This window comes from Syzygium oleosum, unplaced genomic scaffold (assembly GCF_021117445.2).
Source record: "Syzygium oleosum isolate NSW1041296 unplaced genomic scaffold, Sole_v2.1 Sole_v2.02, whole genome shotgun sequence".
Lineage (NCBI taxonomy): Eukaryota > Viridiplantae > Streptophyta > Magnoliopsida > Myrtales > Myrtaceae > Syzygium > Syzygium oleosum.
Window position 1 is genome coordinate 4,162,999 of NW_026607486.1, and position 17,323 is coordinate 4,180,321.

The 17,323-nt window shown below is 45.3% G+C and overlaps 3 protein-coding genes across 3 annotated transcripts; all 3 read right to left on the reverse strand.

The window, feature by feature from the left end:
• Window positions 1-967: 967 nt before the first annotated feature.
• On the reverse strand, window positions 968-3,512 carry LOC115668199 (uncharacterized). Its single transcript, XM_030589690.2, has 3 exons — window positions 2,346-3,512; window positions 1,580-1,808; window positions 968-1,314 (listed from the first exon to the last, which is right to left on the reverse strand). The coding sequence occupies exons 1-3, from the start codon at window positions 3,284-3,286 to the stop codon at window positions 1,150-1,152; spliced, it is 1,335 nt and encodes a 444-aa protein (XP_030445550.1). The 5' UTR covers window positions 3,287-3,512; the 3' UTR covers window positions 968-1,149.
• Window positions 3,513-7,904: 4,392 nt separating this feature from the next.
• Window positions 7,905-11,646, reverse strand: LOC115666001 (uncharacterized). The gene is made up of 2 exons (XM_030587805.2): window positions 11,315-11,646; window positions 7,905-9,276 (listed from the first exon to the last, which is right to left on the reverse strand). The coding sequence occupies exons 1-2, from the start codon at window positions 11,537-11,539 to the stop codon at window positions 8,125-8,127; spliced, it is 1,377 nt and encodes a 458-aa protein (XP_030443665.1). The 5' UTR covers window positions 11,540-11,646; the 3' UTR covers window positions 7,905-8,124.
• A 2,444-nt stretch (window positions 11,647-14,090) lies between these two features.
• LOC115662677 (protein NODULATION SIGNALING PATHWAY 2-like) lies at window positions 14,091-16,177 on the reverse strand. Its single transcript, XM_030584784.2, has one exon. It carries the CDS (start codon window positions 15,848-15,850, stop codon window positions 14,312-14,314), a length of 1,539 nt encoding a protein of 512 aa, XP_030440644.1. The 5' UTR covers window positions 15,851-16,177; the 3' UTR covers window positions 14,091-14,311.
• Window positions 16,178-17,323: the final 1,146 nt, after the last annotated feature.

Sequence of the window (17,323 nt, forward strand, 5' to 3'; positions counted from 1 at the left end):
CCTTTTGCTCAAATAAAGAAATTTCCTAACGTATTTGGTAATCATTTTATTTTCGAAAATAATTTTTATTTATAAATGATTATTTTTTATTTTGTTTCTGAAAATAATTTCTTTCCATTTCTGAAATAGAAAAAAAACAGAAATGCGTTTGATAACTTCCCAAATTTTCTTTTTATTAATAATATTTTTAATTTTTTAATATTTTCTTTTCTTTTCTTTTTTTTTCTTTCTTCTTCTTGGCCGTGGTTGGGTCGTCGGTCATGGCCGGTCGGCCGGAGAGAGAGAGGGCTGGACCCTCGCAGCTTGGGCGAGGGCGGCGGCGAGGGTCCGGCCCTTGCCTAGGCCAGGAGCCTCGACGGCGGCCCTCGCCCTCCTCGGTGAGGGCTGGAAAAGGCCAACGAGGGCCACCCTCGCCCAAGCTGCAAGGGCCGCGACACCCTCGCCGGCCCTGGCAGTAAAGAAGAACCAGCCACAGCCAGGAAGGAAAGAAGAAAAAAAAAAAAACTCTCTTTTATTTCTGATTCTTGTTTTGTTTTTTTATTTTGTTTCAAAACTGATTCTGAAAATAAATTTGTGCCCAGGAACAAAAAATTTACCAAACGAATTTCTGTTCTTTTTTTATTTTTGAAAATAAAAGAATAGAATCAATCACTATTTGTCAAGTTACCAAACGCACCCTCAAAGACCCTTTCTGATTTCTCATTGAAAAGCAAATTAAAAGAACAGATTTCTTTTAAGAGCCAAACAGAGAGTAGGTTTGAGCAAGAAGCAATCGTCGGAGATAAGATTTTCCCAGGTCCTTTGTTTGTCTGTCGAAGATAATGGTGAAAAAGACAAGTTGGGATCAAGCCCATGATCTCATTATTGCAAGAGAACATAATAATGGGGCATCCTGAGTCAACCCCACAAGAGTAGATCATCAACCCTTTGAAGAGAAGGAACATAATTTTAAAAAAGTTCTTCAAGAAAAAACAAATTCCTCATTTCATTGATACACATCGCTTATGTACAAGTTACATTCTTGTGATCAATAGAAAAGAGGAGATCTCAACCTCCGACGAGCTTGTGCTTGCCGGGGCGACGACTTCCGTGATCATAAAGATTAGTCAAATGTACACTTTCAGACAAAACCTTAAAAGCCACCCTCAGTTAAGCTTCTATGTCACAAAACTTGCCGTCCATCCGGTTCTGAACAGCTTTCACAGCGGCAACTCTAGCAGCGGTCGCAGCTCTACTCGCAGCCAAGATGGCCTTGTTCACCTGTTCGTCCACTCGGCGGAGGTGAATTGCATTTTCAGCTCCCTTTCTGGCAGCCTGCATTTAGAAGGCAAGAAAGTGAGTCAAACATCCACGCAACTGCGAATTAACAAAACATGAATGTGACAACAGAAAGTTAAAAGATATAGGATCCCCTTAGGTCCGTTGCCCAAAAAACCAAAAAAAAAACAACAAAAATATCGACGAAGCTCACCTGTTGGAGTATTCATCAGGTCACATAACTGACCATCTATTCTGCTATAATTTCACATGAATCTAGTAATCAGAATTGCCCAGAGATAACGATTGAAAGCTGAAGTACCTGAATTGCTCGAAGAACTGTGTCAGTCAGTGGGGGTAAAGGGCTCTTGAGGGAACCAGAGTCCCATTCACCGCATTTCGAATAACCATTTCGGAAAGTGTACATTCCATAGCCTTGCTTCGAACCTTCGTGCCAAGAACCCTCGTAGCAATGGCCATTGGCAAAATGGTAGACACCGAATCCATGAATTTTATCGCCAAAATATTCACCAGCATATCTGTCTCCATTCCTATAACAACAGCAAATCATTAACACAAGAAAAACCAGGGCATAAGCACCAGAGCAGAAGATACTCTAGAATCATTAGCCCAATAGTTATGGTCTCAAAACTCATCAGATCTTCTAAGCTGAAAAATGAACACAACTCCCAGCATTTGTGTGTAGATCATCAACCAGAGCAAATGAAGATGAACGTCCACTCTTGTATAATCTTGAGAAATCATATCCAAAATCGTTGAGGACACAAGCAATCTAAGGTTGAATCCATTGTATGAAAACTCCAGACTTGGATATTACAGCACAAAAAACGATCACCCACCAACTTCCTGATCACGAGAGAACCTATCTACTTCGATCAAGACAGCAAATTAAGCATACCACCCGTCGCACAGCTACAGAGACAGAAATCGAAATCAAATTTTCATGTCCTATCTCTACGATCAAAGGAGACTGAACCCAACAAAAAAAATCAACATGATCACACCTAAATCAGAGGCAAGAAGACATATGTACAGACACAACACAGAACAATGAAGAAAATCTTCACCTGAAATAGTAACACCCAAGTCCATGCTTGACCCCACACTTGAATTCCCCAACATAGCAGCTCCCATCAGCACAACTCTGCACCCCAACCCCATGGCTCTGCCCATTACACCACTCTCCGGCATACGAATCCCCCGTGTAAAACCTATACACGCCGAACCCGTGCCTCAGCCCGTTCCGGTACTGCCCGCGGTAGCGGCTACCGCGAGCCCAGCTCTCGATCCCGTACCCATCGTACTTGCCGTCGATCCAATCCCCTTCGTATCGCCCGTTGACGAAGTAATTGTACACGCCGCTCCCATTGCACCTCCCCTTGTGGAACTCGCCCTCGTAGTAATCCCCATTGCTGTAGAACTCCACTCCCTCGCGGATTATCTTCTTCTTCTCCCTGATCGCGGCCTTGGCGTCGCCGGCGCTCGAGTCGCCGCCGATGAACCACTGCACGCCCCTCCCGTTGCCCCGCGCGAACCCTAGCCTCTTGGCGTTGAGGCTGTACAGGTGCTTGATCGTCGACAGGTTGCGCTCGATGAGGGGCTTGTTCCTGGAGACGAAGAAGAGCGCGACGGCGACGAAGATGAGGGCCAGGAGGAGGTTCTCGGAGGCCGTCGTCGCCGGGGCCGCGTCCCTCCTGGAACTGAAGAAGCAGACGAAGAAGACGGTGGAGAAGGCCAGGGAGGCCAGGGCGAGGGCCGGCCCGAACCGGCTCGATCCGGTCGGGCCGGGCCGGCGTGGGGCCCGCCTCCTCGCCTTCTCCTCGTCGACCGAGTCGCGCTGCGGCTGCGGCTGCGGCTGGTGCTGGGGCTGGTGGTGAGAAGGGAGCAAGTCGTCCTCGGCGACGGAGGAGAGGCTGTGGATGGAGGACCGGACGGTCGGGGAGGAGCGGAGGAGGGACGACTTCGATCTGGTGAGCACGGCCGACGACTGGCTCTTCGGTCCCTCCATTGCCGGAGCTCGCGGGAGCTGCTAAAAATCCAATTCAAAAAATCCCCAGCCGTCGGGGGCGGGGCCGGGGGCTCGATCTCGGTTAGTTTCGGGTTTTGCTTCTTCAGTGCCGCCGGTAGCGGGAGATTCTGATGAGGAGGACGGCGGTACTGGACGACGGGGCCGCCGGCGACATCATCGCGGGTGGTGTGGGGGTGCGCAGGATAAGCAGAGAGGAGTGACTTGGAAGATAAGTGTGGCGATGGAGTTCGCTGCCTGTGTGTGGGAGAGGCCGAGGCCGTGTAACGAAAAATGTTAGCCTGCGCTTTTAGAGAGAGAGAGAGAGACCGGGGGGGTGGGGGGGCTTTGAAATTTGGACCTGGTTTAGGAGAGAGAATTTATGGGGGAGGGGGACGGGGGGAGGGAAGTTTGATGTGGGCCGTCCGATTGGAGTTCGGGGGATCTAACGGTTTGGATGGATTGGGGGGGTGGGGAGGGGGGGTTGAACGTATCATCCGGCCACATGATATGGAAATGGTCTCGCTTTGGGATCTCGATTTCCCCTCCTCAGTGCACTCTCTCTCTATTTTTTTTTTTTAAATTTTATTTTGTGCTCTTTTTTTTTTTGGGGGTGGGGCCCACGACGGTGGTGCAGGCGCAGGCCAGGCCGGCACGTGCCGCGACAGTTTTTTTGTGAAACTCGCTGCTTTGGCGGTACGGCAACGGGGACGGGGAGGTGTAGACGAAGCGCGCCTGGAGCGTCTTTCATCAGCGTCCTCTCTCGGTAATTTGTCCAAGCACCGCAAACAGATTCTGGGACTCCCCCGGTCAAGCGCGATGGGCGCGCATGATAATTAGGAATGAGTATGATTTCAGTTTATCTTGAGAACCTAAAAATCTGACCGGGGAGAACCTATAGGTTTCAAGTTCCAAAGTATGCAGGGTAGATTTCAGGTTTCAAAAATTGAGAAACCTATTTCGACGGATAGGTTCTAGATTCTAGGTAAGTGAAATCTAGAACCTAGAACTTAAAAAAAGTTTTGTTTTATGTTTTTCTTTGTCTATATTTTCACGTGATCCTGTGATATTTCATTGCATTAGATGATGAGTGTATAATCTGTAATCGCTAATCTGAGCTTTCATTTTATGACTTGTTAATGTTTCGTATCTTTGTGTGTTTAAATATAAGTTGCGGTCAATGGATCATAGCAATAAGTGTTGGTCATTAAAAGTAATGATTCATTGTAATTGTTCAATTAATAATACTACGTAGACCCTCGAACTTGTGATAAGGTATGTTTCAGGTTCCAAAGAATGATGACCCTATTCTCATACGTAGGTTCCAGATTGAACCTATATGAAACATGGAACCGCTTACCCTCAGTATCGATTCACGCAATGACTTCTTATTTTGATTGTATTTATTTGAACCGTAATACCAGGAAAACTAGTCTTTTGTATTCTCTTTGGTGAATGACAAGCTTGTTCAGTATTATTGCGTTCATTTTCGTTTTATTTAACTAAAAATGAAATAAATAAAAAAAGAACCTGTTAGATCCTGAAACCTGTGATAGGGTAGGTTCCAGGTTTCAAGTTCCGATGGGTAGGTTCCAAGTTCCAAAAAATGAGGAACTTGTACCCGAGGATAGGTTCCAGCCGCTCACCCCTAATGATAACTATTCTATTTCTTTGTTTTTTATTTTTTTAGTTCTTGAGAACAGGTTTGGAACAGAAATCTATTTGGTAACGCAATTTCATTTTTCTATTTCTGAAACAAATTTATACTCCAGAAATAGGTTTGGAACAGAAATCAGAAATAAAGATTTTCTACTTTTCTATTTTCTGGAATAGAAATTAAAAATAAAAATCTTCTTATCGCTTGCCCTTACTATTAGCTGGCCGCCCACCCGTCGCCGTTGCCGGTCGCTTTCCACCGCTGCCGCTCACCCTTGCTGCCCGCCGGCCGCCTCTCACCGCCGTCTCACGTCATCTGCCTGCCTCTGCCACCCAATGCAGTCGCCTCCCATCGTCCTTCGCCGCCGGCCGCCTCCTGCTGTGGCCAGTCGCCACCCGCTGCCGCCTAACACCGACCACCTCCCGCTGTCGTTGTTCTTCACCGCCTCCTGTCGTTGTCCTCCGCTGCCTCCCGTCGTTGTCCTCCGCCGCCGGCCGCCGTCCTCCACTACTGCCCAACGCCGACCACCTCTCACGGCCGCTCGCCTCCCGTCGCCACCTGCCAGCCGCTCGGGAGGGAGAAATTTTGTATTGTTATTAAACACATATTTTGGCTCAAACTCGTCCATGAAACAGAAACAGAAACAGAAATAAAATATTTCTGGCCAGAAATTGATTTGTGGAATAAAATGGTTATCATTCGCGCCCTAATTCACTGCACATTAGTATGTTAGATCGGTGAGGAGATAATGCGGGATCCACGTGATAGAGAATCGTCGGCCAATGTAGGTCGGGAGTGCTCGAAAAAAAAGAAACTTGACGAACATGCTATATGATGTGCACGATACTGACCATTGATACTGTTAAGGTCTCGCGCGGGATCCATGTGATCGGCCACTATAGAGGAGCCGGTCCATGTTGACCCGAATCCGTGCGAGCATTTCACTCGTGGCTCGTCGCATCTCAGCTGCAGAATTGCCAAACCAACGCGGTGTAAAATCGATCTTATATGCTTTTTGTAACTGATGCTTGTGCATTTTAGAAAATGTCTGTCATCTAGTCCTTTCGTTGAATTGCTTATTGAAATGTTAAAATGGACGTCGTGTCGCTAATCCATACAACGCAAATGTCATTTATGACGTTAAGTTTACGTCAACAAAATCCGGTAGCGATGAAGAGAAGAACAATAAACATTCTTAAAAGTATAGGAACAGTTTTGAGTGAGAAGACAAGGATTTTGTATTTCTAATAGGCATTATTCCAAACTCATTAAGAAGCTCTTCTTTCAATAGATGGAGGTGCTAAGTAGATTAAAAAGTTTTGTGGGTTAGATTACAGATTTTTTTTTTGTCTGTTCTACTATAACTCACCTCTCCCTCTCTTGGATTTCTATTCTATCTCTTTGCAGAATGTAGGAATCAAACCGTCACACTTAAAACGAAACATCTCCATGCCACCCGATTTCCTTACCATTAGACCATGTGCCTAGTGAGTTAACTTGGACATGCTCCATGTCCGACTATGCTTTCCCCCAAAACATATAATGGCTTCATCCTACCATAAGATTGCAAGTCATACTTTGGTGGTTCAACACGAACCATTAAGTGAGCTTTGGTCCCTAAGCTTCGCTCTAATGATCATCATCATTATCTATATTATATATGAAGCATGGTAACATATTCGAGATTCCCGGCTAACGTTAATTCGTAGCACATCAGTCGTTAAATCAATGATGAGATAATGTTGGATCCACATGATATAGAGTCGGCCAGCGCAGATCGAGAGTACCCTATAAAAACTTGTCCAACACACACTGATTGTAGCACAAAAAAAAAAAAAAACTTAGCACGGATCTCTGGATCCATATGATATATATAATACTAACCATTGATTGCGTGAAGGTCTCGTGTGGACCCATGCGATCGACGACAATAGTGGAGCTATAGTTCGTGTTGACCTGAACTCGTGCGAGCATTTCCTTCATGGCCTGGCGCTTCTTGACTACAGTAATGCCAAACGAACACCGCGATTTATGTTTCTAATTAGTTCGAAGACTATTCGACAGTTTAATAATGATCCTAGGTACATAGGGGAAAAAATAAATAAAGAAGGAAAGAAAAAATACAAGGACCAGATTGAATATTAGATCAAAATTTAGGGACCATATGGAACAAATACAAAAATTCAGGAACGATGTTTCACATTAAACCAAAGTTCATGAATTATACGTGTCATTTTTTTTCTCGAATTAAACAATTCCTTTTCCCTTTCGATTTCCGAATGAGGAAAAAAGGAAAGACACCATCGTTGTTTCAACTGTGGAGGACGTGGGGGGGACCGAGAATCAAAACGTTCGCGAGGCGTTGTTGTTGGTGAAACGCCTTCAATGCGATCGGAGTACGGCGTCGTTGGGGGGGCCCCGCCGATGTTTTCTGGGCGGCAAATTTCATGAGGAGTTCGGTCGTCTTTAATACGGCCGATTTTGCTGAACAACCTGACATGGGGAGGATCCATCTTACCCTCCATTAGAATCGGATTTTTGAATTTTTCTCGCGACGAAGGTTTCGGCCGTCTACTTTGACAAGAGCAAAAAAGTCTTATGTTTGCGCGAACGAGAACCATAGGTAATGACGACCGATTTATTTTAGGGGCCTTCCCTTACTTTCCGAAAAGGCCCCGCGTGTTCCTTGGACAAGGGGGAACAGAATCAACTGTCCCCGTTGGAGAATTCTCAATTGCTGAATTGGTCACGAACGACATGATGGATGGCAAATCATGGTCATCGATGCCTTTACCCGGCTCTTTTCTTCTTGGTTTCTTATGGAAACCGTGCCCCATATCGCACCGCAATGCGCCGGGCCAGCCCAAAAGATGCTAATTCTAACTGCGTTAAGGGGGGCCAAGGGAGACTACAAACTCAATAAGCCTGACCTGTCTCACAGATAAACATAGAACAGCCACGAAATTTAGCAAAGGATTATTCAGTTCATATTATGGCGTCTTTGTGACAGTTGCCTCATATCGCAGATAAATCAATTGGAACAGCATCATCGCATCATAAGTTCAACTATCATTGGCGACTTACGATCAAGAATCCGATGATCTCCGGTACTAGATGCTCGATGTTACAAAGAATTCGTCCGTTGACACAGTTTGCTTGAGGTTGATCCTGATCGCTCCCCCTTTTATGTTTTCTTCAGCTTCTCCTTCATCCTCTCGACCGCAGACCTCAGAGTTCCCTCATCTTTGCAGAATGTGAATCTCACTATGTTCTTACCCTCCTCCGGGTTCAAGTAAAATACGCTAGTCGGGATCGCCACCACTCCAACTTCTTTGATCAAGAATTCGCAGAACGCGACATCATTTTCCAGACCAAAAGGGGTATGATCTACAACTACAAAGTATGTGCCGCTTGAAGGGAATACCTTAAAACCAGCCTCCTTCAATCCCTCCACCAAAATTTGCTTCTTTGCTGCGTAATCCCTCCTTAATTCCACGTAGTAAGAATCAGGGGCTCTCAGTGCTGCAGCGGCGGCCCACTGTGCAGGGGTGGAAGTAGCAAACGTGAGGAAAGAGTGCGCCTGCCGCACTCCCCACGTCAAGTGTGGAGGAGAAATAGCCCATCCAATCTTCCATCCGGTCAATGAGAACGTCTTCCCCAAGGAATTCATGGTCACTGTTCGATCGTACATCCCAGGAAGAGAGGCAACGGAAATGTGATCCATCTCAAAAGCCAGCTTCTCATAGACTTCATCGGAGAAAACCAAAACATCATTTTCAATGCAGAGAGAAGCAATCTCATTAAGCTCCTCCCGAGTGAACATCTTTCCAGTAGGGTTATGGGGGGTGTTCATAAGTATCGCACGGGTTTTCTTCGATATTGCAGACCTGAGCTCGTTAATGGGGACGGCAAAATCCGGGGGGCGCAGCGTGATGCATTTTATATCGGCACCAGCCATAGACAGAGTGGCTTCATAAGAGTCATAAAAAGGAGCAAAGAGGATCACTTCATCACCAGGATTTATCAATCCTAATATAGTTGCAGCAATTGCCTCAGTGCACCCGGAGGTAACAGTAACTTCCGTCTCAGGGTCCACCACAAGGCCAGTGTCCTTCTTGAACCGAGCAGCTATAGCAGAGTTCAAGTCTGGTATTCCATAACCCCGGGCATATTGGTTCTTGCCATCCCGAATTGCTTGAATTGCTGCTTCCTTTACAAATTCAGGTCCATCGAAGTTGGGGAAGCCCTGTCCAAGGTTTATGGCTCCATATTTGATGGCAAGCATACTCATTTGTGTAAATATTGTTGTTTTAAATTTCTCCAAGCGCTTTGCAACCTGGATAGGAACAAAACTGTGTTACATTAGAGCAACAAAAGGGAAAAAAGATCATGTTACTACACAAAATCATCAATTTTAATAAAGCCAAGTTTTACCAGACAATTACATTGAGAAAATGGAGCAAAGCCCAGACAACAATATTTCCTTTCTTTCTTTATTATTGACAAGTAAAGAGAAATTCTTCATGAAGCACTAACGGCATGCCAACCCATTTATAAAACAAATATCAACCCTTGAAAAAAAAGAGGGGGCGGAGGAATCCGACTCTCCTTGCAGGTCAATTTAACCTAAAGAATCCAGAAACACAAAGCAGAACCGTGATGGTTCTGGGGCAAAATACATTACTATTGGGCAACCTGCAAAAAAAGCCAAAGGTCATGCGAGTAAAGTGTCTGTTGTTTGCTAGCTGCAATATCAAGTGATATCCAGAGTTAACAGTTGTTTTCACTATTAAAATCCATCAGTTTCCGGTATTTCCAGAACTTTCCTGAATCTACCACTGCATGTGCAATAGGTAATAGTGCTCATATGAAGCTCTTTGTTTCCGACAGTTGCCTTATTTCCACTAAAAGGGGCAAACCTTCTCCGCTCCAATTCAGGAATAAGACGGTCAATATATTTCCTTCTGTTATATTTAAAGTTCAATAATAATTTTATGTACAGATGCTTCATTACAATCAGCGAGGATATCAACAGTCAAACCACACTCGGTTAGGCACCTTCCAATGTAACGAGCATCAGAAATATAAGCTGTTGGAGCAAAGCCATTAGTAGATTAGAAGACAATAACAGCAATATTGTACCGACCACTACAACAACCAAGCAGGCTACTAATATTGGCCCACAGAAATACATTACTAATATTATGAAAGGATGGGAAAGAGTAGGAAAGAGCAGAAATTTAGCCTAGCGATCGATTCCACTTCTGATCACCAGTGTAATTCCCAGGGAGAGAAAAGGACCTTGTACATTGAACTTGATGTAGGCTCTACCAACCTTCTGTTTACATAGAAGGGAAGCAGAGCATCATTAATCTGAAGGCTCCAGCTTCGGTGGAAGAGATAGGCATCACTTCTAATTTATGAAATTTCATGGTGTAATCTGAAGTTCTTCCAATTTCTTTAGAGCTATTCGACGCAATTAAATTAGGCAGCAACTGCCTAGCCCAATCTCTATATAAACAGTCAAGTTCCCTATTAAGTGGCATGGATCCATATGACATGCAGACAGGCATTTTTCTGATAGATTCACAAATAGTTTGTGAATTTACAAACAAGTCTTAGACTCATCCTGAACACGGGATTAATATCTGGCCTCTGAATTGTCAAACACAAGAATGCAGAACAACAAACACATTCCTTTCTTCTTCTTTTATGGGTAACAAGAGTTAAGAAGCCCAAAGAGATACTGTCAAGTGATATAGCAAAAAGGGAAAAAGCCGAATAGAGAGGCATCTAACTCCTAAACCCCACGTGTAATATCCCGTATCTACGGATCAGCGGCATAGCATTTGACAAACATCAAACAACTAGACCAAAGGCCGAACAAGAAAAATCCAATGACTATACACCATCACACCACTGTAGTTGCAGTACTCGACCGCTCGGGCCTCGATTACAACTTAGGAATGATCAATCACAAAAGTGTAATGGCAGAATTCCTAATTGCTCCGACCAAAAGCGCCAAGACTTTCGGACAACGCAACCAACCACCCCTCGATAAGAACGACACCGAAAGATGGCGTGGGAAAAAAGCAAACGGGGCTACTCGCGAGTTGCGACAGAGATTTACGTTGATAAAAACAGAGTACACAAACGTATATAAACTCCAAACACATATCAACAAAATCGGATAGACAATTAAATCCAAACTCTGGAAGCTCGCATTCAAAGCATCCTCACACCGAGAGGATTAAACAACAACAACCCACATCGCACTACTCGGTCTCAGCTCGATCCCGACTATGGCGCGCACGCGCGTACACACACACACGAATTGCAATCAATCACAACTCAAACCGAAACCCGAAAACCACCTGCAAGGGCTGGCCGCCCGACTCCTTCCGGTTCGGGGCCGCCTCTTTCTCGGTGGCGACGGTGGACATGGCGGCGAACGAAGGCGGCCGGCGTCTTCCGCTCGCGGCTGCTGCGGAGGACCGGCGCTGGAGATGCCCGGAGAAGGAAGCGAAGAGGGAGGAGGATTTCGATGTCAGCGCACCGAGCATCTCACGGCGGCACGACCAGGTGCACTGCGCCTGCATTTGAGCGCAGACTAAGCTTTTAGGGTTCGAAAGCGGAGAAAGCGGAAGTTGCTGTGCTGAGTGTCGGAGTCAACGGCGAGATCGTCGGGGCGGGGGGATGAACTTGGACTCCATCCGGACTCCGTTCGGGAATCTCCGAATCGGCGTGGGCGGCATGGGCGGCGTGAGCGTGAGACACGACGCGCGATGCTATTGGACTTCTTCGAAGAGATTAGGATCATGGGCTTTCTCATGTTGGGCTGAGAGTAAGATGGCAAAGGCAATGATACGATTACATTAGTAAATAGAGAAATATCGATACAATTGGTAGAGGCCATTGCATCACTAACCATTTTCGGACTTCAACTTTGTGATGTACCCAAGAAATAAAAGTCAATGAATACACCAACCAATTTTAGTAATTAAAGAAAACAAAGAATTGAGTCGATGAAGTGTTACTTTTCATTGATATGCTGTACAGTATAAACAGAGATATCATTACCTATAATTATGGTAGGAGTTAAAGATACAATATAACAATTTGATTTATATGGGAATTGAATAAAATACAAATCAGAAAAAATCTCCAAAATGATCAACTCGTGGATACTCTGCTTGACATGTTATCTTCATGCTGATTTGTAGAGGATTCTGCACTGCAACCATTCTAACTTTTTGCCTTTTGATTTGTTACCTCAATACTCCCCTTCAAATCGGTCAATGGGAGGACTAGAGACCGGGTTTGATTAGTAAACCGACAAACCTATCTTGAGTCAATGATTTGGTGAAAATATCAGCATTTTGTGAGGAAGACGGAATATAGTGAGTTACAATGGAACTAAGAACAACCTTTTCCCCAACAAAATGATAATCGATCTCAATGTGCTTTGTCTGAGCATGAAAAAATGGATTAGTTGTGAGATGTACTGCTGACATATTGTTCAAGAAAAGTAACGAAGGTTGATGTTGGTAGATCCCAATGTCACGCGGTATGTATGAAATCCAAGTGAGTTCAATAATTGCGGAAGCAAGAGCACGATATTTGGCTTCAGCTGTGGAGCGAGCCACGGTAAGTTGTTTCTTGGCACGCCATGAAATACAATTTGAGCAGATAAAAGTACAATAACCGGTGGTAAAAAGTCAGGTGAGTTTGCACCCAGCCCGGTTTGCATCAGCAAAGAAACGAAAAGTCAATGAATACAATACACCAACCAATTTTAGTAGGTACATATCTCAATACAACGATGACGTATGGTCCGCATAACCGATTAATTCAGGCTCGTGCTATTTCCACCTCCTTATTAGCCCTGACAACCCCTTGTCACACTGAATTAACTATATTATCCTCTGCGAGTCTCACTCTTGATTTAAGATTATTTCTTACATTATTTCTTATTTTTCTTTGGTTTCAATTTTACTAAAAGATAAAACTACTCACATCCCTTTCAAACAATTTTTTTTCACCTAGCCGCTTCTCGCACCCATTGCATTATAGCGTTTCCTTCACATTTGTCTTTCTTCTGAACTTATTCTCCATTTTTGTATACTGAGCAAGCACTAATTATATATCGGAGTAAAGAAATACTAGTTCTATCTGCAAATTGTTTACTTTATTTCCCTAAATTACCCCCACAATCGTGAATTTCAACTTCAATACTGGGGTTGATGTATGCATTGTACACAATTTACTTATCTTTCATTGCACTATATGGAAGACAATATTGTTTTTTGCTTAAATGTATCTATTAATGGTGAAATTGCGAATGAGAATAGCAATCAATCGTGTAAACAAGTTCATTTTAAACTTTACCATGTAAAATTTTAACGCCACGGGATTTTTTGCGTAGTGTGCGAACGCATCTTCTTGCTCAAGTATATGTTGACGTCTCTATAAAAAGGTCAAAGAGTGACAAATATGTTCTTCTTGGTTGCAATAGTTATCATGATCGACATAATATTTCTATCGCATGTCAGAGAAGAAAAACCGGATCTCGTTTGATTGACTATCATTTTGAAATTTGTTGCTATAAATAGAAGAACATGTTAGGGCCACTCAAAATATTTAATGCATTACACAATAAATAATTAAAATTTTAACAATTAGATTCACTGAATAAAATGAAAGTTGAGTAGTTAAAATACACGAACTATAACGTAATGAATAATTAAACGAAATGCGTACTAAAACTCGTAGATGGTTCTTTTCACTCTTAATTGTGCTTAGGCTATTTGAATAATAATTCCCCAGCAAGAAAAAATGGTTATTTATGGCCGAATTATAACACGATATCTCCCATTTATGAGTTTCGAATACTCACAAACATTTCTATTTCCAAAAAACTCATTTTTACCTATGCTTATTGAAATTGCAAGCTTTTTGCCTTTCATCCATATATCAGCCTTCCCATGTGAAATAGTGTTGAAGATGTGAATCATGATCGTGAGTTGCTTTCTTTGAATAATCTACAAAGTGCCGTGCATATTTCAGCAATTTTGTCCGAAGTTTTTCGTTCGGGCCGATCTTGAACCGTGTGGTCCTGAGAGGGCGACTTGCCACTATCAAGACCAAAAGTGCAACGAACGACATTCATCTCCCCTGGACAACCTTGTTTCAAGTTATTATTAAAGCTTAGTTCTCGCATGATCATCAATCATGAAAGATAAGAAAAAAGAGAGCTGGTCTCACATAAAAGTGACTTCGATATTTTCTTCCTCGCTCCCAGACAAAAAAGGAGGAGCAAATGATGACGATCATCATACGAATTTTCTTTCCGGCAGAATGATAGTTCTGTTCTAATTGAATGAATCGGGATCATCAGAGGAAGCGGTCCAAATGGAAGCAGAGAGCAAACGCCTAGATTTCCAGCCTAGAACGAGCCTGTTTCCGGCGACCTCCTCCACCCTGTACCCGTCGCTGAACAGACCCGCCAAGAGCTTCGCTTGACAGTGATTTGAAAAACTCACTCTGCCCGGCCTATACCCCTCCGCACCCAGCCACTCCCCCCAAGAGCGGCCCCTCCCCGACCCTGACCCCGACCCCTCCTCCTCGCCCTGCCTGGCCCGGTACACGCCTGCCAGCGACCCGGCTATTCTCGGGCGCAAGAACACCCTCTCCACCAGCGCCCGAGCCTGGTCCTGCATCGGGAACCCGGCCTCGAGCGAGTCGTACACGGCCGAGTAGTGGTGCAGCGAGTCCATGAACCGGCCCACGAACCCTCCGCCGCCGCCTCCCCCGGGCCCCGCCTCCTCCTCCGCCAGCGTCACCAGCCTTGGGCTCAGGGCCCTGGCCCCGGACAGGAACGAGGCGACCGAGCTAGGCGCGTGGTAGGTGGAGTGAGGCAGGTGCAGCATGCAGTTGATGACCAGCGCCTCGCCCCGGACCAGCTTGAGGGCGGCAGGGCGGAATGTCTCGCCCGGGTCCAGCCTGCACTGGTTGAACGAGAAGGGCTGCCCAAGCGAAGCTGCGAACGCTGCCAGGCGGCGGCCTGTCTCCTGAACAGTTGTGGCAGTCCGGCGTCCGCTGCTGGCCCTTGAGAGTGCCGTGATCCGGAGGTGTGGGGCCGACTGGCCGCCCTTTTGAGAGACGAGGGCCTGCATTAGGGAGGGCCATTGGACCCCCTCCATTATGTCATAGTCCACTACGTGGACCCGCCTATCATGACCCACCGCCTCCAAAATGGCCTGATTGGCCGTGAAGTGCCCGAACTTGACGTACGGCGACATGTCCTGCAGCAGCTGGAACGCCGCGAGCATGTCCGTTTGACTGTAACACCCTTCTTCACGGTGGGGCAGGCCACGAATCGAGTGCTTCCCGCCGCCACCGGAGGACGCCGCGCCCGCACCCTCCAGTAAGCCGTGCAACGCGTCGGTGAAGTGCGCTGCGAGCCGCTCCATGTTGGTCCCGTCGCCGCCAGAGGCCGGGGAGACCAAGTCCTTGAGCCGAACCAATATCACCCGAGCCAGTTCGCTGTTCTCGCCTTTGCTGCTCAGCGCCTCAGCCGCGGCCATCAGAAGGTGGACTAGCCTCAGCCCCTTGAAATCGTGGCCGTCGGTCTCGTCGCCTTCCATGTCGTTAATCACGGTGTGCACGGAAGGAGGAGAGTCGCACCACTGTGGAGGTAGGTGGTGCTGGCCGGGCCCAGTCCCGTCTTCCAACATGGACTCCATGAGGTCATGGAAGCCATCGCGGCCGCGGCTGCCGGGGACGGCGTCCCAGTCAACCATCGGCGACCAGTCACTCCAGTCGCAGCAGCCACCACCGAGCTCATCGGTGGTGGTGCCGCTGTGGCCTGAAAACTCCATCATGGCGACATGATCAATGGCCATGGCCATGGCTAACCAATACAACGCGACCAAAATCTAGTGATCTACGGAAGTTGCGGGTTAAGCGTTTGTTTCGCGAGAGATCTGGACAGAGGGTGGAGAGGATCGGGTAGAGATGAAGCACGAGACACCGTGAAGGGCAGAGAAGAGATTGGTTAGGGATAATAAAGAAGAGGTTTATTCATCAAAAGAGGTGTTTTCCATCGACTAAGATGGGCATCTGATGCCTTACGTTTGCTGGTTTTTATATGCTTCATCAGATCTTAATTAGCTTCTCAGTGATGTTGCAACAATGCCCCGCTGCTTTTACGTAATTCTGATTCTGCCTGTCTTTGACTCTTTCTTAATCAACCATTATGCATCTACTTAAAATCCTTTTATTAATCAACCATGAGGATATGTACTTATAAGAGCAAACAGTTGTGCTAGATATATGAACAAGAAATGTTAAAAAGTGCTCTTAAAGGGTTTGATTATATTTCATCGATTAAGATATGAAAAAATAGAGTTTTTAAAGTCTGAACGAAATTTTGCTAGAGACAGATCGCATTGATAGGCATAGGAAGCCAAAATATATCTATTTTTTAACACAACCTCATGAAAACTTAGGACGAATTTGGATATACTTTCACTTTTTGCTTTTTGCTTAATTTCGTTCCTGCGATGTAGGCACTTTGACTTTTTTAAATCCTAAAAAAGTAAAACTTTCATAATATGCAAATGACGCATAATTCACACATTTTTCATAATTTTTTTGAAATTTGGATGAACTTTGAATTTTGATGAGAAAGCAAAAAAAGTATTTTTTCCTTGAACTTAATTCTAAACGAGCAAACCCTTAATCATTTTCTGAATACAAGAATAAGCTAGAAGATGCTCGTTTTTAAGAGTGTCTCCATTTTAATTAAGAGAAGACGTTGGTGTAGAAGAGCCAAAAAGAAATCGTTGTGGGTTGAGACAACGTCCGTGGAAGTAAAGAAGGAAGTGAGCACAGGCCATTGATTCCGCTTTGGAGCTAACGAAGCGAAAGCTCAGTCGCTGGGAACGCATTTGGACGCGAGCTCTTGACGTTTTCACTCGGTCCCCTGAACTCAGCTCACTCGCATGATTGGCTCTTGCGATGAAGCTATAGCTGTGAGTTCGAAAGTGGCCGAGTTGACCGAGCTCTTTTGCTGCCACGTCCCGCTAGCTCCTCCGCCCTTCGGCTGTTCAGTCTGGCATCACCTCACTGGTTGATCCGGCCGGCTCGTTCTCAGCTCGGCTTTCTTCGTTTGGTTGTAATCCACTACGCTCGCTTTCGTCCTCCTAGGAACGATGCAAACATGTGGTCTGCACATAAGATTCGATTTGCTGTATCGGATGTTGTCGTCGAGGTGATAATAAACATAAGTAACACACAAGTGTCAAACGGTGGACCTTCGTTCACAGGCTTGGTTATAGATCTTCGAAGGAACACAGATGACGTCCTCCGGAAAATGACAT